Source organism: Fukomys damarensis, unplaced genomic scaffold, assembly GCF_012274545.1.
Source record: "Fukomys damarensis isolate Sample0158 unplaced genomic scaffold, DMR_v1.0_HiC HiC_scaffold_22, whole genome shotgun sequence".
Lineage (NCBI taxonomy): Eukaryota > Metazoa > Chordata > Mammalia > Rodentia > Bathyergidae > Fukomys > Fukomys damarensis.
In genome coordinates this window covers 18,085,010-18,106,126 of record NW_022900934.1, presented here as the reverse complement: position 1 = coordinate 18,106,126, position 21,117 = coordinate 18,085,010, and the positions used below count along the sequence as shown (strand labels likewise).

Here is a 21,117-nt window from a genome sequence, read left to right as displayed (position 1 = left end):
ACAAAATGCGGGGTGTATGGGGGGTACGTAGCTCAGTGAGAAAGCTTTATATTCAAACCCCACTACTGCACATGTGCGTGTAAACACACATACACATGTATGATGGATGCCAAAGGCGCAGCAAGGGAAGTTTTTATTTACTTATTTCCATTTCTCTTTTATTAGTGTTATGTTTGTTCTACATAATGAATATATTCCTTGTAGGGTATGTATGGGTACCTACACACATCCCAACTTAACCCTTTTATTACCCCCCACCATGGGCCTGTTTTTTCCTCCCTTCCCCAGATCCCCTTTTATTTATTAATTGTTATAATAAGGAAAATATGGCTGATTCAGGTATCATCTCCAGCCAGGAGTTGGTCTAAATTATCCATAGATTGAATGCCCAAGGAAACCCTCTGCTCCTTTTCAGATTAATTGTACCTTTTTTCAAAAAATTAATTTTCACCTAATTTCACCTTATAACTCAGTTTTAGGCTTACAAAGTAATGACCCCAATTCACCCAAGGTAAGTGTTACTGGAGAGAACCACACCTTTGTTTCCTAATCAGTCTTAGTGTTGCCATCACATTTCAAAAGCAGAGCTACATCATGCTAGAGGATGATGTCTGCCAAGTGTTTCCTGCTATCTATGAAACCCCTGAAGAAAGTATACAAGCTTTCATTTGATTGGGATAATTTAATTCTTACTAGTCTAGGACAAGCATATAATTACACTTAACAGAGTGATAATATGTATCAAAAACTTCAAAATTCTCTTGTGGTTTTGACAACATGAAACCTGCTTTTCCTTTACTTACCCTGTCCAATCTGTTCCCGTCCTTTCCAAACTCCTGGCTTGGAATCTATCCACTGTACACTAATTCTTCTCACTTCCTTCACTGATCAGATGACAATTCATATAAAATGTTTCATATCTAAAAGCAACTTCATAAGCTAACCAATAAGCTAAGCTTTCAGTATCCTAAAAAAAAATCTCTGGTATATTTCAGAAAGGTGAGAACACACTTCCTTAAATACTGTGCTTTATCATAAATTAAACCAAGAGGGAAGAGCAAGAAGTCAGCATCAACAAATATGACTCCACAAAGTCAGTCAACAGCCAACCCAGGGCTCTGAAATTCCTGAAGATAAGAGGCAAAAGGCTACTCTGAGCTCAGGTATCTCTGAGTCTCTGTGACAGATGAGAGGCTCACCTGTGCATCCCTGTACACCATCTCATACTGCTGGATCATCTGCCTGCTGATCTGGCTGCCGTGGTACACAATGGCGTTCATCTCTGTCCATGTCCGGAACTCCCTCTCCCAGTTGGTGATAGTAGAGAGGGGCGCAATGATGAGAAAAGGACCATGGATCCCCCTGAAGAATATTTCTGAAAGGAATGTGATGGACTGAATGGTTTTGCCTAGGCCCATCTCATCAGCCAAAATACAGTTTTTCCTGCAGAGGGTAAAAAATATAGGCAATTCATGATCAATATAGTAAAGTTATAAAGGCGAGCTGAGACTAAAAAGTCCTTCAGAAGTATACTGATCTTAAAGTTATCAATGAGGGGTTTATCATCATTTTACAGAAATAAAAGTGAGGTTGGTTTTCGTTATTATTCATATCCTGTCTACTTCCAAAGAGAAACTGTGTCATAATGAAACTTGGAAGAACATACAGGAAATAAGTCTATTAAAATAAAAAATAAAAATACTGAAAATTAAAATAATATTAAGAAAAAGAGAAAAAGACTGCCTCAGATCTAAGCCAGTTTTCATAACTGAGAAATTTCTTAGAACTCAAGGTAGGGACTTCCAGGAAGATGGTGGAGTGGTGAACAGCAGAGAAACAGCCTCTGAGATTGTTGTCCAGATGCTGGAATGCATTAACGTGAGGAAGAGAAGAAGGAGGGAAGTGAGTCCCTGGGACTCAGCAAGAATCTGAAGTGAGAACTGAAGTCCACAAGCAGAGTGAAAAGAGAGACCTCAACACAGAAGAAAGAGGTGGCAAGTGGCACTTTCTCCTAGAGCTCTGATTTGCTGCATGGGAGGGAGAGCTCAAACTTGCAGGTGCATGGTGTCTACTGATGACCCCAGAGGCTGCCACATAGAAACATGCCTAGACAAAAATCAAAGAAATATCAGAACTGAACCAAATTTCTGAACAAATGGACATAACAGATGTCTTCAGTGTTCCACCCGACAACATCAGAATACATACTCTTCTCAGCTGTACATGGGATGTTCTCCAAAATAGACTACTACTAGCTCAAAGAACATGTTTAAGTGGATGCAAAGGAACTGAAATTTTCCAATGCATATTATCAGACCATACTGCAATGAACTTGGAAATCAATGGCAAAAGAAACCATAAAAACTATATGAATGCATGGAAATTAAATAAAACCTTCCCACGCAACCAATGGGTCACAGGTGAAACTGAAGAAATTAGTCTCTATACTTAAATGGTAATGAAAATAAAATATACCAGAACTTACAGGATGCAATGAAAGCAATCTTATGAGGGAAATTTATAGCAGTGAATCCCCTATCAGAACAGGAGCTCAACTAAACAACCTAATGTTGAAACTCAAGCATCTAGAAAAAGAGCAAGTCAAGCCAAAGATTACACAAGGAAAATTATAAAGATCAGAGCAGATATTAATGCAACTGAGACTAAGAAAATAATACAAAGAATCAGTGAATTGACGAATTGATTCTTTGAAAGATTAAACAAAACTGACAAATTTTATCCAACCTTATCAAAAAAAAGGAAAGAGAAGAATCCAATCAATGCAATTCGGAATGAAAAGGGTGAAATCACAACCAATGCTGCAGAAATCCAAAGATCAAAACCTAACTTGAGCCAGGCATGGTGGCGCACGCCTGTAATCCCAGCACTCGGGAGGCTGAGGCAGGAGGATTGCTGTAAGTTCAAGACCAGCCTGGGCTACATAGTGAGTTCCAGGTCAGTCTCAACTACACAGTGAGACCCTGTCTCAAAAAAACTAAAAAAAAAAACAAAAATAAAAACACAAAAAACACCACCTAATTTGAGAAAAGGTTGAAATCACAACAGATCCTGCAAAAATCCAAAGATCAAAATCTAATTTGAAAACCTGTATTTTAATAAAATAAAAAAACACAGAAGAAATGGACAATCGGGAGGCTGGCAGGAGGATTGCTGTAAGTTCAAGACCAGCCTGGGCTACATAGTGAGTTCCAGGTCAGTCTCAACTACACAGTGAGACCCTGTCTCAAAAAAACTAAAAAAAAAAACAAAAATAAAAACACAAAAAACACCACCTAATTTGAGAAAAGGTTGAAATCACAACAGATCCTGCAAAAATCCAAAGATCAAAATCTAATTTGAAAACCTGTATTTTAATAAAATAAAAAAACACAGAAGAAATGGACAGATTACTAGATAGATATGAACTACCAAAGTTGAATCAAGATATAAAAATTCTAAATAAACCAACATATTCAATGAAATTGAAGATGTAAATAAAAACTTACCAAAAAAGAGAAGCCCAGGTCCTAAAAGATTCCCTGTTGAATTCTACAGGATACTTAGAGGAGGTCTAATTTCTGCAATTCCTCCTCTAACTCTTTAATGAAACTGAAAGAAAAGCAATACTCCTAAATTCATTCTTGGAAGCAAACAATAACCTGAAACCAAAACCAGAGAAGGACCCAACCAAAAAAAAGAGAACTACATGCCAGCTGCCCTAATGAACACAGATGCAAAAATTCTCAGTTGGATACTGGAGAACAGAATGCAGAAATATCAATCAAACATACAAACAAGGGCTGGGGATTTAGCTCAGTGGTTCTGTTGGTTGCCTTGCAAACGCAATGTCCTGAGTTTAATCGCCAGTACCAAAAAATAAAAACAAAACAAAACAAAATAGCACCAATTTAGTAACCAAGAAAGAAAGAAAGAAAGAAAGAAAGGAAGAAAGAAAGAAAGAAAAACAGACAGACAGACAGACCTAGGACTCAATCTAAGGAAGTAAAATACCTTTAACACTGAAAACTATAGCACCCTGAAAAAAATTGAAGAATATATCAGAAAGTGGAAAGACACACCTTATTGTTGGATAGGAAGAACCAATACAGTAGATTTGGTCAAACTTCTAACATTGTTATACAGATTTAATGCAATCTTGATCAAAATACCAATAGCATATCTCACAGAATTAGAAAAAAATCCTAAAATTCATTTGATTTTTTGAGACAGGGGTTCACTATGTAGTTGAGACTGACATGGAACTCACTATGTAGCCCAGGCTAGTCTCGAACTCACAGCGATCCTCCTGCCTCAGCCACACAAAGAGCTGGGATTATAGGCATGCACCACCATGCCCAGCTCTAAAATTCATTTGGAACCAGAAGAAAGCTACAATAGTAAAAGCAACTCTAGGAAACAAAAGCAAGCAGGAAGTACCACAATCCCTGACTTGAAATTATACTACAAAGCTATTGTGATAAAAATAACATGGTACTGGCAAGAAAACAGACCCAAGGATCAGTGGATCATATTAGACGATCCAGAAAAAACTCCAAACATGCTCAGCAACCTTATTATTAACTATTAAAAGGGATTTAGCTCAATGGCTCCGCTACCTGCCTCGCAAGTACAAGGTCCTGAGTTTGATCCCTGACACACACACCAAAAAAGGAACACCACTCCCAGAAACCTCTCACCAATGCCAGCACTGGCCCTGGAGCACGCTATGTGGGCTTGCAGTATTTGAATCTAGACTGCAGAGATACTGATGGGTCATAAAGGCCATAGTTATAAGCTCCAGAAGATAGGTCAAAAGTGAACAATAGAGAGAGAGGGCCTCTCTGAGGCTCCTCAATGAAAATTGAAGCACACTGGGAAAGTGGAAAAATCTCTGCAATAAAGGCACACTGGACCACCATGGCTGATAAGTTAGTGGGATCAGCATCTCCCATAGGAACCAGGACTGTCTTCAACGGAAGGGCAGCTGGAACCTGTAGTAGAACCTTGCAGAGTTCAGTCCTGCAGGACATCTGGGACCTCAACTTGCAGCCAGAAATCAACCTGAATCTCAGTGAACTACAAGATGGCTTGCTGAGAATAACTGACTTAGATCTGTACACTGCTGCCCATGGTGTCTAGCAGAGACATACCAAGGAAGAGGCCCTTTTATTTCCCTCAAATACATATATATATTTGTTTCCCCCCTTTTTCTTTGTCTCTGTCTCCCTTCTTGTTCTGTATTTCTCTCCCTCTATGCTCCTGCTCCTGTCCTATTTCAGATTGTTTTTCTCTTTCCTTCTCTTGTCACTAGTCTTATATAAAGGTGAATACAATTTCTAGCTTCCGTATTGCTATTTGTTCAGTTCTTATCTTTGTTCCTTCACTCTCTTCCTCCTGTCAAGTTTCCCAAAATTTGTGTGATCTTCCTCTGTCCTCTACCATCACTTCTAACCTTTTCCTCTCCTTCTATCTCTCTATACCTCCCTCCCCAACTACTTCTAAATCCTTATCCTGAAGAGTAAATTTGCTATATGAAGGGTTTATTTACTACAAACATTTTTTGGGTTGGTCCTCAATTTTGATCTAGCACACAGTTAGTGATAGATTAATTGCTATGACAAATTGTCATTTTCTAAGCCATGTTTGATGCTATCATTGATACTGATTGATTCAACTGGGCTAAGGTGTTGTGATTGATATAATCAATTGTCCTCCCTGGTGTACTGAAAACAAGATTGCTAAGAGTCATTAGAGACTCTAATGAGCAGCTATACCTGGAAGACACCACTGAGAAGCAATCATTCCATAAGGGTTCTGAATACAAGCAATAAAGATACTCACAATAAGCAATATCGGGCTGGGGATTTAGCTCAGTGGTTCTGCCACCTGCCTCCCAAGCCCAAGGACCCAAGTTCAATCCCCAGTACCAAAAAAAAAAAAAAAAAAAAAAAAAAAAAGCAATATCGAAGTATCATCCTAGGAATTAAACCAAAAAACACCACCAACAAAAATAGAAATGAGAAGACACCTAAACAAGGTATAAACCCACACTTTCAAATTCTGGGGGCTACAAAGTGGAAAGATCTGATAATCAATCACCTGGCCACCCTGAACTGATATCACTGGAAGTAACAAAACAGATGAATGAAGCTCTAGAAAAATTCAGACAGAAATAACTTCCCAGTAACTACATAGATGGTGAGTAGAATGAAAGATGTGATTAGAGATCCTAGAACAGAAACAGATACAAATGTAGATGAGCTCAGGACCATGATGGAAGCCATGAATACCCAGCATAGGAAAGAAATGGAAACCATGAACATCCAACATAGGAAAGAAATGGAATCCATAAAACAGATTCAAACAGATATACAGGGGATTAAAAAATTCCACTGAAAGCATTCATGGCAGAATAAGCCAATGTGAAAATAGAATATCACATTTAGATGACAGGATCAGGGTTAGTGAAAGAAAAGGGAGATTTCTTAAAAATAATAAGGGACCCTGAGAAATTGACATAGCAGCTGCTAGATGATGCAAAGAAGAATAACAGAAGACTGATGGGAGTCCTTGAAAAAGCAGGAGAATGTACAAATGACATTAAAAAAATTGTTCACAGAAGTAATGGCAGAAAACTTCCCAAACAGAGGAAGAGAATTAGACATACAGGTAAGTGAGGCATATAGGACTCCAACTTGCCATGATTAAAAAAAAAAAAAAAAAAAAAAAAAAAATATACCTAGACATATAATAGTCAAGATCCCAGAAACCCAATAGAAGAACAAAATCCTACAAGCAATTAAAGAAAAAAAACAAATCACAAACAGAAGAAAGCCATCAGAATCACAGCAGAATTTTCAACAAAAGAAAATGGAAAGATATCCCTTGCACCTGGGATAGGAAGAACCAATATAGTAAAAATGGCTGTACTTCCAAAACTGCTGTATAGATTTAATACAATCCCAATTGAAATCCCAACAGTATATTTCACAGACTAGAGAAAACAATCCAAAGATTTATTTGAAAGCAGAAGACACCTAGAATAGCGAAAGCAATTCTATACAACAAAGATATGACAGCGGGTATCATAATCCCCAACTTGAAACTATACTACAAAGCCACTGTGATAAAACAGCATGGTAGTGGCAAAGAAACAGACCTGAGAATCAGTGGAACAGATGAGAAGATGCAGAAACAACTCCAGACATACCCAGATACCTCATATTTGACAAAGGAGTCAAACACCCTCACTAGAGGAAAGACAGTCTCTATAATAAATAGTGCTAGAAAAACTGGATTTCAACCTGCCACAGATTAAAACTAGAACCCTATCTTTCACCATGCACTAAACTAAAACTGAACTAGATCAAAGATCTGCATATTAAAACAGAAATACTAAACATGCTGGACGATAGGTTGGGTAGAACTCTTGAAGACATTGGCATAGGAAAAGACTTCATGAACCAAACCTCAGTAGCATAGGAACTAGCACTGAGAATCAATTACTGGGATCTTATCCTATTAAAAAACTTCTGCACTGCAAGAAACACCACCAACAGAGCTAAGAGATTGTAGCTAAAAGCTACAATGTGGAAAAAAATTTTTACTAGCTGTTCCTCAGACAAAGGACTGCTATCTAGAATATATACAGAACTTTAAAAAAGCAGACCCTCCAAATTTAAAGACTCAATCCAAAAATGGGCATCTAAAATGCACAGACATTTCTCAGACAAAGAAGTAAAAGCAGCAAATAATCATAAAAAATGTTCAACATCACTGGTCATTTAGAGATGCAGATGAAAACAACACTGAGATTCTATCTCACTCAAGTAAAAAATGGATGCTATCAAGAAATCAACCAATAACAAATGCTGTTGGGATGTGGGGAGAAAGGAGCCCTTCTTCATTGCTGGTGGGAGGGCAGAATGGTGCAACCACCATGGAAATCAATATGGAAATACCTCAAGCAACTAGGACTAGAGGTTCCATTAGACCCAGGTATTCCCCTGCTGGGTATCTTCCCCCAAAAACTAAAAGAATCATACCACAGTGATATATGCACATCCATGTTTATAGCAGCACAGTTTGTAATAGCTAAAACTTGGAAACAGCCCAATTGCCCATCAAGTGAAGACTGGATAAAGAAGATGGGTTTTTTGTTATTTTCTATAAAATAGAGTACTACTCAGCCATAAACAATGAAAAGCTACAGTCATTTATAGCTAAATGGATGCAAATCAAGGCCATACTCCTACATGTAATAAACAGATGTATAAATATTGAATAGCTTCTCTGGCATGAGAAACTGAAAGTGTAAATATGAATTAAAATGAGTCACATAATGTGAAATAGGAAGAAAATATCTAAAGGGGAGGAGGAAGTGGGGGGAGTACAGGAAAGGAAAGAAGGGAAAGGAAAAAATGTTAACAAAGTCTTTATAAATGGGGTAGAAGAGTTGAAGGGAGGGCAAGGGAATAAAAAATATAAGAATATATCATGTAAAGGTACAAATTCCCAGTGATGAATGTCATCATATTGTACACCTAAAATGTACCAATTAACTTAATGAAAACAATAATATTAAAACAGAAACACTAACCCAGCTGGAAGAGAGGTTAGGGAGAACTCCTGAAGACATTGGTGTGGAGAAAGATTTCATGAACAAAACCTTAGTCAAAAAAGTGAACTAGTACAATCACGAAATGGGATCTCATTTTATTAAAAAGCTTCTGCACAGCAAGAGAAACCACCAACAGAGTGAAGAGACAACTCACAGTGTGGGAAAAATGTTCTGCCAGTTGTTCCTCAGACAAAGGACTAATATCTAGAATATATAAAGAACTAAAACAAACAAACAAAACTGACAATCATACTCCCCCAAACTTAAAGACCCAATCCAAAAATGGGCATCTGAAATTAATATAGGCTCTTCTCAGATGAAGAAGTAGCAACAGCAAATAAATATAAGAAAAAATGTTCAACATCACTGGTCATTCAAGAAATACAATTTAACAAAATACTCAGATTCCATCTCACCCCAGAAAGAATGGCAATTATCAAGAAATCAACCAATAGCAAATCCTGCCAGGACTATGGGGAAAAAGTGACCTTTCTCCATTGTTGGTGGACTGTAGACTGGTGCAACCACTGTGGAAATCAATGTGTAGATTGCTCAAAAAACTAAACCTAAAGGTTCCATTTGCTTCTTGGTGCCTAACCAAAAGTTTCATATCACAGAGATAGATGCATACACATACACATGTTTACAGCACTAGTTTGTAATAGCTAACTCTTGGAAATAGCCCAAATGCCCATCAACCGAGGAACAGATAAAGAAGGGGTGTGTGTGTGTGTGTGTGTGTGTGTGTGTGTGTGTGTGTGTGTTTGTTCAATGCGATGGAGTACTGCTCTGCCATAAAGAAGGATAACCATGAAACATTTCTAGATAAGTGGATGTACCTCGAGACCATACTCTTAAGTAAAATAAATTGGATACAAATGTTTAAATACCACATTGTTACTCTGCTATAGGAAACCAAAAGTGTAAATAAGGGCCAAAATGTGTAACAGATATTGGGAAATGGGAAGAAATATTCACATCAGAAGGGGAACAAGAGAGGAGTCAAGGGAAGGAAAGAAGCAATAAGAAACAAAAAAATAATTGAAGGAAAAAATGGAAACAGCTTTTGTAAATAAAGAGGGGAAGAGGGTTGAAGAGAGGAGAGCAGAATGAGAAAAAAAGCAGCAGTAAGATATATTATGTATAGGTAGAAATTCCTTATGATGAATGTTATCATTATGTATATTTTAAATATACTAATAAAATAGAGCCACTTCCCCTAAAGAAAGAATTCAAGGTAAACATAAAAAGATACTCACATGATTCTTATCAGCTATCATTGGTATGTTTTAAAAGGACAAGATTTTAATCAGCATAATAAACCCCTATCACAGTAAAAAGCTGATCTCTTCCGGTGATTCAGAATCACAGATCACACAACAGAGCTGAGCTCCTAGGAGTGTGAATACCACCTAGTTTCACTCTAATTGTTCAGATCAGCAATCCAAGAGCTGGCCTGGTTGAATTATGCTCCCTAAGTGACAATGACTGTGCTAACCCCATCTAAGTATGTTTTGCATTACAACACAATCTTAAAGTCATTACTATGAGGTATTACTTAGAACGCTGCGAAAATCTCAATCCGTCTTCCCAAATTTCATCTAGTTCAGCTAAATTCTGATAAAAAAAATCAGCACACAAAGAGTCCAGTATATCTATGATTCATATATAAGTAGAGTGGAGCCTAACAATCCAGATCCATTACCTTTTAATTGGGGAAATGTGTTGGGACTAAAACTGAGAAAATAGAGGGCTGGGCGCAGTGGTGCATGCCTATAATCCCAGCAGTTGGGAGGCTGAGGCAGGAGGATTGCTGTGGGTTCGAGACTCACATGGGCTACATAGCGAGTTCCAGGTCAGTCTCAACAACATAGTGAGACTCTGTCTCAAAACAAAACAAAATAAAACACCCAAAATAAAACTGAGAAACAGAAAACAGCAATACAGGATCATCTAGGATGATCCTAACCGTTTTGGTCAGACTTTTTTATTTTTGCCAGGCTAAGGCAACAACAGCTATAAATATCTGGCCTGTTCTGGTCCCTCACCTGTTATACCAATTAAAAAGAAGCCAGTTCATCCCCTCCAACTGGTATTCGCGGAGCTGATTACTGTTCTTATATTCGCGAGACTTTTCAAGTTTCTGCCAGGAATCTGAAGCGGGCCGCTCCTGGGGAGAAAGCAAAAAGCACAGACTGTAGAAGGGTGTTAGGCGCATAAGAAATAATTATGAGGTAGGTCTAAATCTCAAACACTATCCTAAGGCTAATTTCAAGCTGCAGTTATTATTTTCTTAATAATGTTCACTAATCTAGACTTCACTAGATTAAGACTACAAGTATTAATAAGAAAAGCAGACCTATCTAAAATCCTGGTAAGAGTGTGATGCTGCTTTACTTAGATTCTTGGATGCCACTCTCACACTTTTATTTCCCTCAAAAACGACTATTAGTCAAAGTTTTAAATTTTTATAAACAGAATTTCTTTTTGTTATTTCTTGGTGCCTACAGTACCAGCTTAGGAAAGCACAGTGGGTCAAATACTGTCTTGGTTAGTTTCTAAATTTAGAAAATGCAGCAAAAAATTTGTATCATCAAAACTGCAAATTCCATAAATTCTTCTCAAACAATATGGAGGTGTAACAGTCTTACTACTTTATTTTTCCACATGAGACACCAGGTTCTAAAAACAATAAATTTTTCTTTGCTGATCTGAGACACAATTATATATTAAGTTCCAGAAAAAGCCATGGAGCTGTATCAGGATTCTTCACTCTTTTCCAATGCCTTGTTTGTCTGCAATGAAGCTACACTCTTCAATTACTATAACTATAATCTGATGGGAAATTCTTTTTAAAAAATGCCTTTTCTTAAATAAATCACACATGTGTAAATACCGAATAGTTTCCCTGGTGTAAATAATCTGCAACAATGCATAAGATTCTAATAAGATTACTGACATTTAGAAATGGGAACAAAGGAGCTAAAAGTGTAGGGAAGGTGGGATGGGTAGGGGAAGAGTAAAAAGGGAAAAGAAAAAAATGGTAGATGATGAAAATAAAGTGTTTGTAGATGGGGAGGGGAGGAGGGGGTGAAGGGAGGGCAGAGGTAAGGGGAAAAAATGAGAATCAAGAATTGTCATGTAGAGGTACAAGATCCCAACAACGAATGTAACTGTACTGTATCCCTAAAATGTACCAATAAACTCAATTAAAGTTGGAAAAAAAATGCCTTTTCTATCTTATTTATTGTTCTGTACAACCTTAGAATCAATCTGCCAAGTTCTCTTAAAATCTTACTGGAATTTCAATTAGAATTACAATGAATTTATTATTTTGAGGGTAACTTAAGTCTCTGAGTTGAGCTTTTCCATTCAAAGTTCTATGTATTAGGTTTTTAAAAAAATTATTATTTCAAAACAGACATGGCTATTTTGCTTATAGACCAATTGACTCCTAGACTGACACTTTAAGATCTTAAAAATTAAAATCTTAACTAGCCCATAGTTATAAATGAGAATATTAAGATTAACATTCACTACACAACAATGTTAGTTTTTGGTCATTCTACTTTGTGCTGTTGCAGTAATGTTTACATGAAAAAGCTAACTATTTGCATGTGATGAGATTTTTAAAAAATCCTCAATTACAAAAATCACTTTGGTGATGTGTATAAGCTATCTATGGTCTCTCAGAAAAATCATATTACAATTTACCAGCAAAATTGCTGTAGCTGTGATTAAACTAAGCACTCTGAAATGGAACACTGTTATATTATTACCAGCACACAGTTCCAGAAATAAGAGAACAGACTGTATTATGCTGTAATTCCAACTGCTTGGGTGGCTAATGCAGGATTATAACAAGATTGAAGTCACCCTGGGCAATACAGTGAGAACTTGTCTCAAAATTAAAAAGAAATCTGTAAATTTTAGTTTATTAGCATGTATGTGTAGTACATAATGTTTACCTTCCTTGTGGGAATTTTTTAAAGAGTGGGGGTGTAGCTCAGTGGTAGTGTCCCCAGTACCATTAAAAAAAAAAAAAAAAATACACTGTACCTTTTGAGCAAAGATATTCCTACACAAGTTCTGTTCTTGTCCTGTAAAGAAATTACCTTATGCTTATTAGCCTACGTGAACCATTGGGCCTGGAACCCTAAACTCCAAGCACTCAGCCTCCTGGCCATTCTTCCATATTGTACTAGACACAATGGAGACTTTCTGGAGGCATCTTTGCCTCTAAGGATTGCAGACATCAAATAAGAGTGATTTCACTGTCAATTTCTATTCACTATCTTGGAAGTGCAGTAATCTGGAGGTACAGCTCGCTGATCTAGGCATTGCTCCAGGTTTTTCCTCTTTCAGTGATTTTAGATACTAAATGTCCCATTCCCCTAGGCTGGTAAGGTCATCCTGAACTTCAACATTAGGAATAATATCCTTGAACTTATTCAGGTGAAATCCCATTTATCAGCCTTTTTAACATATAAAAAAGACAGCTTAAATTATATTTTTAGCTACCATTTCAGTTCAGAATTTTAAAGATAAAATTTCAAAATATCCATTTTCAATAAGATAAATTTAAAAAAAAAGACAAATATGAAAGGATTCTATGACTCAAAGGGCTGGGGAGGACAACAGTATCACAACTGCAAAGAAGTAAAGGAAAATGTGACATCACCTGAAAACATTGGCGAATTCATTTTCCTGCCAAATGCACAGTCAGATTAAGGAACAAGTGGGAGTTGGGCTGGAAGAATGAGTATGAATTCTGATTACTTCTAGATGATAAATTAAATTAGCTTCAGAATGAAATTTTCTCTCCTTTCTGCTCCCACATTTAATTGTTTTCTGCATTATGCCACATATCACAATCAGCTTTTCATTGAACTTGTCATATACACATTTCTTCTATTAGACTGAACTCCTGGGGACAGGGTTTGTACCTTGTTTCTTATTATAACTCATAAGAATCAACCTCAGCAGATGCTTACTATATGACCGATAAAATGAATTAAGAACAGGGTACCATTTTTCTATGCCTTGTTTCAACTGTCCAATCTCTTATTTACCTTTCACTCTTCTGTATTTATATCTTTACCACTAATCAAGTATTGTTTTATTATTACATTTTCCTCACCTATTTGATTATGTGCAATACATTATTTTACTATTAAAAAAAGAAAGATCACTGATGGAGCAAGAGCTAAGAAATAGGAAGCAAGAAAGACACTATCAGTTGAGCTTCTTCTGCACGCCAGAATTCCTTACACATCCCATCTTACTGACCCAACATAACAGCCCCATATTAAGAAACTGAAGCACACAGCTGAGCTTCTTAAATGTTGCACATGTTCAAATGAAGCCCAGACCTAAAGAAAACCAAGATGCAGAGAAAGTGTGATTTGGGGAGAAAAACACCCTGAACTACAGGCTCAGTGTGGGGAATGACAAAGATACCACAGAAACTACGTAGGAGCATAGAAAATGGACAGCATAATCACCACATTCATAAAATTACATGTTATAGGAGACATCAGACAGAGCTCTAGATACATTACCACATGCTTAATTTCAGGAGGAATCTGCAGAGATTCAAATTCCTTAACTTTTGCAGGATCCACGTCTTCCTCTAGCTCCCACGTGCTTTCTTCATATGGCAGGGAGCACCACTTCACCAGGTAATGTGTTACCTCCTAGTGGGAAACAGGAGAGAAACTTAGTGTATTTTCTACTGGATTAAGGTGTCAATCATACTCTGCCAACCACTGGGTCTACCTTTTGTGACAAAATGTGAATATTATTACATCCCACACGTTAACCAAATAAGCAAAATGTGGAAAAAAGGACAATGCTTTAGAAGAGGCAAAAGGCAACACACTCACCTCCCCTGTCTCTGCATCCTTTGTGTGGGCCACCTCTAAAATGCGATCAACTTCTACATAGTCTGGGTTGAACAAATCTTCATCAGGCTAACACAAACAGAAGAAAACAGTTAAGAAGTGTACGTCCTTTCCCTTAAATCTAAAACCCAGCATTTTAAGTGACTCTGGACCCTGTTAGAAAACAACGGGTGGCGTGACACACACCTATAATCTCAGCATTTGGGATGCTGAGGCAGAGGATCTCCAACAGTTCGAGGCCAGTCTGGGCTACATATTGAATTCATGGCCAGTCTTTGTTTTTGGTTTTTTGGTACAGGAGATTGAACTCCGGCCCTTGGGCTTGCAAGGCAGGCGCCAGAACCTTTGAGCTAAATCCCTGGCCTCCTCATGGCCAGTCTTAACTACACAGTGAGACCGACTCAAAAAATGAGAAATGAAAACCAAAAAAAAAAAAACCCCAGCAAAGACTGCTTGACAAAAAGTTACCTTACAGACAACTTCTTTACTGTCCCCAAACTCTAGTCTCCATGATTAAATTTAAAGGGTACAAATATCTGGGGGTGCACCACAGCTAGGTAGGATTTTCCAGTTGGTCATAACAGGAATGTAGAAAAACCACCACAAAGCTTCCCTTTGTGTTACTGGTCCTTGGTTCCCTTGGCAACTTAGAATTAGTTTCTTTTACTTCTTAGTAAGGACAAGTGCTAATATAAGAAGGGGAATAAACTGAATTTACTGGGTACTGATGTAGTTATATTTCTTGTTCTAGACAAGAGCTAAAAATGTTTATTTTGTAAAAATGAGATGAGCACAATGTTTTATTATGTGTCAAAAAAGACTTACAAATCAATAAGCAACATCTAAGAATATTTAATGGGTGTCCCGAGTTACACTGAGTACTTTTATTTATGCTCAAAACTACCTTACAGAGACAGTAAATGCTAAAATTACCTTATAGATTAGGAAACTGAATCAGAGGTTAAGTACTATGACCAAGGTCACAGAGCCGTGTAAACAAAAATGGTCACCCAGGTCTTTCTTACCTATAGACCCTCTTCCCGGACTGCTGGGATGTTCTTATTGCCTCTTAGGCTGGAAGGCACTTTAGGGGTATCCAGTTTCATTGTCTAATCAGTGCAGAAATACTTTTTACAGCATCCCTGGAAAACCTCAATTGCTCCTGTTAAGAAATTTACTACCTTGATCCATTGCCAAAACAGCTTTATCTCTACTTGTTTAATAGTATCACAGGCTGTATCATTATTTGATAATCATACCCTAACTTCCTTCCTTGTAATTATTACTCACTAATATGAACTACTTCCTCTACAGGAGCAGCAAGTACAGTGGTACCTTGGTTTGCGAAATTAATTCTTTCCACGATTCTGGTTGCAAACCAATGGATGAGAACCAAATCAAATTCAATAGTTAGGTTCATTGATGACCTGATGGGGAAATTTGATTTGGTTTCTGTCCAATTTGGTTTGTGACCAGAATCGTGGAAAGAATTAAGTTTTGTGAACTGAGACAACACTAATCTGATTCTCTCCTCTGTAACATCTCTTTCCTAGTTAAAAAAAAAAAAAAAAAAAAAAAAAACAAAATGAGAACCAAATCAAATTCAATAGTTAGGTTCATTGATGACCTGATGGGGAAATTTGATTTGGTTTCTGTCCAATTTGGTTTGTGACCAGAATCGTGGAAAGAATTAAGTTTTGTGAACTGAGACAACACTAATCTGATTCTCTCCTCTGTAACATCTCTTTCCTAGTTAAAAAAAAAAAAAAAAAAAAAAAAAACAAATTTGCCAAACAATCTCACAATACCAAGTTGTCAAACTATTCTACATATGTTCTATGGCCAGATCTCTGGATGATACAGACAACTAATATTTCTGGAATATTTATAGTGATTATGAGTTAGGTACCCTCTTACACTCCTCTATATCCACTCTGCCATTTATTGTTCACAACAGCCAAGATATGGAAACAAGCTAAGTGTTCATCCATAATACACAAAAAGAAAGTATGGTTTTTATATACACACAATGGAGTATCAGCCTTAGAAAAAGAAGCAAATCTTGCCATTTGCAACAATATGGATGAATATGGAAGACAGCATGTTAAGTGTGATAGGCCAGGCACAGAAAGACAAAAACTATACGATCTCACTTATATGTGGAATGTACCAAACTCACAGAAGCAAAGAGTAGAATGGTGGCTGCTGGAGCAGATGGGAGGGACATATGTTGGTAAAGGGTACAAAAATTTCAGTAATGTAGATAAATATTCTGATCTAGAGTACAGCACACTGACAACAGTCAAAAATATTGTATTATATACTCTTGAAATCTGCCAAGAGGATAACTTCATGAGAATATCAAGTTGTACCCCTTAACTATACACAATTTTTGTCAATTATACCTCAATAAAGCTGAAAAACAACAGCACTGTGGTCACTTATGAGTAGGTGTTCTGTAAGGCTGCTAGCATAAGGAGTCCACTTTGTATATAACAATGATGGTGAGTTTAAAGGCAAGGCTCCCAGCTCTTTGTATGTGTGTGTGCTGGGAGGAAGCTGCAGCAGTTTGACTCAAGAGCCCAGGCTCTGACCATAGTGCAGTCCATTTTCCACCTTTGTTCTTACTCCCTCAGCTATGCTTCTGTCCCTCCATCACCACTACAGTCCTCTTGCAGCTGCTCTGAGGTTTTTCAAAGTCCTCAGTGAGTCCTGGTACTCAAATGAACATCATAGTAAAGAATAAAAAAAGCAAGGCACAGGAGGATTCTTCTAGTGAAGCAGGATAGGAATTGTGACTCTGCACACAGTAAACTTTCAGAAAAATAAACTGGCAGTATGCTTTCTCCCTAGAACTGCTATCACATTTTTTCCATTTCAAAACTATAAAGTTCTGGGCTGGGGATTTAGCTCAGGGGTTCTGGTGACTGCCTTGCAAGCGCAAGGACCTGAGTTCGATCCCTAGTACTAAAACAAAACAAAACTATAAAGTTTCTTAAAATAACATTGTAAGAGATAACATTTATTTGTTTTATTCATGCTAGCCTTGACAGGCAAACTCGAACTTTGACTTTGTCATTTACTCTCCTAGCACTGACGTGGTTGGAAAGTCTGGGTTTTCAGGAGTTGGAATTTTGAGTCAGAAGGCCTCTACCTCTGTGCTGGGTGGGATCCTGCAGCCTCTTAAACTGGATCATCACATGTGCCTTGACTACCTCAAAAAGCAGGTGGAATTATCGCAAAGAAAACACACAAGGCTGTGGAGGCTGTGTTATGGAGTTTGAAATTTATTCCAAGAAAATGGGAAGTGCTGAAGAGTCTGAAGCAGGGGACTGGCACAAGGCAGTCTCTCCTCCCTTATGTGGGCACAGCCAAATGACTGCTGGGCACTGACCTTGTGCCGAGTGCCAGTGATAGAACTAGGAGGAAGCCATGGACTGTCTATCTTAAAACAGGGTTTAAAACAGAAGAACTTGACATGTTAACAATTTTTACATTGCAAATACTTGCTAAGAAACGAGTGTGAATAAAATCTTCTAAGAAATAGTGAGAATAACCAATGGGGTTTCAAGAATGGTTCTTCTGCTGGGTGTGGTGGCACACACCTGTAATCCCTGCACTGGGAAGGCAGAGGCAGGAGGATTACCAGAAGTTTAAGGCTAGGCTGGGCTACATAGTGAGTTCAAGGCCAGTCTGAATTACAGAGATAGATCCTGTCTCAAAAAAAAAAGTTCTAATCTTCATCTTCCTTTCACCAAGTCTCTACTTGACGAACACTGCCATGAAAAACAGTTCTCATACCTTTTAATACACTCATAGAGAGGGCAGAGGCCAAACTGTTAAGGTTAAATAGGAAGGATTCTAAGTTGAATTCTAAGGAGAATGTTTACTGACATTATTCTAAATTAATTTCTACCACTGGAGGAAACAGAACATAATGTGAATAAACTGGTTAAATCTACATAGCAATTAAGCATAATTTGATGACCTGACTGTTCTCATTGGGGTCTAGTATTAATCACTTTACATTGTAAAATAAGTAGTTTTTCTGTTCGTTTTTGTACTGGGGATCAAATTCAGGATCTCACCACTTGTGAGGCAGGAACAATGCCACTGAGCTAAATCCCTGGCCCTGTTAAGACTAAGTTTTGTTGCTTCTTTTCTTCAAACATTATCTATTCAAAATTGAAAACTATATGTAAAAAAGGAGAAGAAAATAGAATTTATCATAATCCCAACAACCACAGAAAATGGTATCAACATTTTCATATATCTATTCAAGACATTTTCTATGTATTATTATAGTGCCTCTTTTCTCCTACACCACCCAAATGGAATTTCCCCTTATATTTCTTAGAGACTGACATTTTCTACTAACAACAGTTTGTAACATCAAGCAATTTCCAAATTACTATTAATATTTCTCCAATATTTTTACTAGATGTACCACATTCCATTCTCCAGGATATATTTAAAGTGATTATGAAGAGAATAATATAACACTACAAGAGCAAGAAGCAACTTAAATATGTTCAAAGACCATTTTCATGTTCAGAATTAAGGATTATTTTAATTTTACATCATTGCCTTTTCTCTTTTACTTTCCTTTTTAGTAATAACGAAGTTTCTCTGGTGTGAAAAAAAATAAAAGTACACAAGAGCCTAATGAGATAATTAATAATGTGAAATAGGAAGTAAAGGGCTAAAGTTGCAGGGAAAGTGGGAAGGGGGGGGAAGGTAATAAGGGAGAGGAAAAAAAATATGAGAAAATGAAAAAATGGAAATAAAGTGTTTGTAAATGGGAAGGGGAAGAGGGGGTGAAGGGAGGGCAGTGACAAGGGGAAAAAATGAGAATTAAGACCTGTCATGTAAAGGCACAGGATCCCAATAATGAATGTAATTGTATTGTATACCTAGATTGTACCAATAAACTCAATAAAAATTTGAAAAAAAAGAATTAAAAACAAACAAAAAAACACCCCACAAAAATACAGTGATTGTGAATCACAATTCTGAGAACATAACTCTAAGTGAAATAAGATACATAAGCATGGTTTCTCCTATATGAAAAATCCAAGCCAAGTGTGTGGTGCATGCCTGTAATTCTAGCACTCAGGGGTTTAAGGCAGAAGGATCTCTGCAAGTTTGAGGCTAGGCTAGGCTACTTAGTGAGTTCAAGGCCCCTACATAGCTGGACTCTGCCTCAAAAAAACAAAACTAAACAAAAAATCCAAAGTATAAATAATTAAAGAGCAAATAAAAGAAAAATAGTAGTAGCGCCTAGAGCCAGGTGTGGTGGCGCACGCCTATAATCCTAGCTGAGGCAAGAGGACTGCTGTGAGTTCAGACCAGCCTGGACTACATAGTGAATTCCAGGTCAATCTCAACTACATAGTGAGACCCTGTCTCAAAAAAGGAAAAGAAAAAGAAAAATAGTAGTAAATAAGGAGACAGATCTTCTGCAAATGGGAAGGGACCAAGAAATGGAGAGAAAGAGAAGGGAGAGAAGAGGTGAAAGGAAAGAGACATAAAAAGAATTAAGATGTGTTACATACACATACCAGCTCCCTGTAATGAACGTAATCATTATGTACTATAACATTACTGATAGAAATTAAAAAATAGTAACAAACGCTTATTATCTAATATTTTGTTTGCTTTCAATTTTTCACCAAATATAAACAGTCCTATACCACAGCTAAATATTTATGTAGACTTGACAACTTCATTAAAATAAATGACGGAATTTCAGGGACAAAGGAAATGCAGGCTCTGGGACACCTGATGCCTCTTGCCACATCGCTCTCCGGACAGGTCAGACCTCATCAACTTCTATCCAGAGATAAACAGTTATGTGAAAAAGTACACGATATGTGTACTGTTATGTAAAACAGTACCTGAACAACAGATCTGTATATGACTTCAACTTGGACTGAAATTTAAACCCAGAATTTAATGCTGCAAGAAAAGCAGCAGTCAAATAAGTCAATAAAGTTTGCTTCACCTCAGTAAAAATGTGCTTCATCTGCGCTTGTTTATTTCTAAATCGCTTGATCTTCTGTGCGATGCGAGGATCCTTTTCCAGCTCTTCCATTGTAGCCCATTTACAATGTAAGTAGGAACTATCCAAAGATACACAAATTGTGAGATACACATAGCTAGTGAATGTCTGAGCTTTAAGATTTCCATAAACAGGGTGACCACCTTACACAGAGGCAGCAGAATGGTCTGTTGTGAAACTGCTGGAGACTGTGCTTAAAAAGGCCTTGACCCTAAGGCAAACAACAAAAAAACCCACAAAAATGATGTAACTCTAAGGAAATGATCTCTCTGAAGCTTTTATAGAAACTGGCTCAGAGTAGGATGGTCAGATATGGGCAAGCTATCAAATGTACATTAGTGAAAATGTGAAGGCAGCAGAGAGGGAGAAAAATGCAAATGAGAAAAGGGCGTACACTATAGGACAGCAGTTTTCTTCCATAGATGCACTTAAGAATTGCCCAACGAGTTTTAAAAAAAATACCATCCCATGGGGCCCACTGAGTCTGAGTTAATCAGTTTTGGGTGGAGGAGGAATTTTAGTTTTTAAAAGCC

General features: G+C 37.3%; 1 protein-coding gene across 2 annotated transcripts in view; it reads right to left on the bottom strand.

The window, feature by feature from the left end:
- The window catches only part of Chd6 (chromodomain helicase DNA binding protein 6), a 207,376-nt gene that overhangs the window by 98,291 nt on the left and 87,968 nt on the right, over positions 1 to 21,117 (bottom strand). For both annotated transcript variants that reach the window (XM_010631412.3, XM_010631411.3), the window contains exons 8-12: positions 20,528 to 20,645; positions 14,506 to 14,592; positions 14,182 to 14,316; positions 10,669 to 10,790; positions 1,200 to 1,443 (exon numbers count right to left, since the gene is read on the bottom strand). In XM_010631412.3, the coding sequence (XP_010629714.1) occupies positions 1,200 to 1,443; positions 10,669 to 10,790; positions 14,182 to 14,316; positions 14,506 to 14,592; positions 20,528 to 20,645 (706 nt within the window). The remainder of the gene's footprint in view (positions 1 to 1,199; positions 1,444 to 10,668; positions 10,791 to 14,181; positions 14,317 to 14,505; positions 14,593 to 20,527; positions 20,646 to 21,117) is intronic.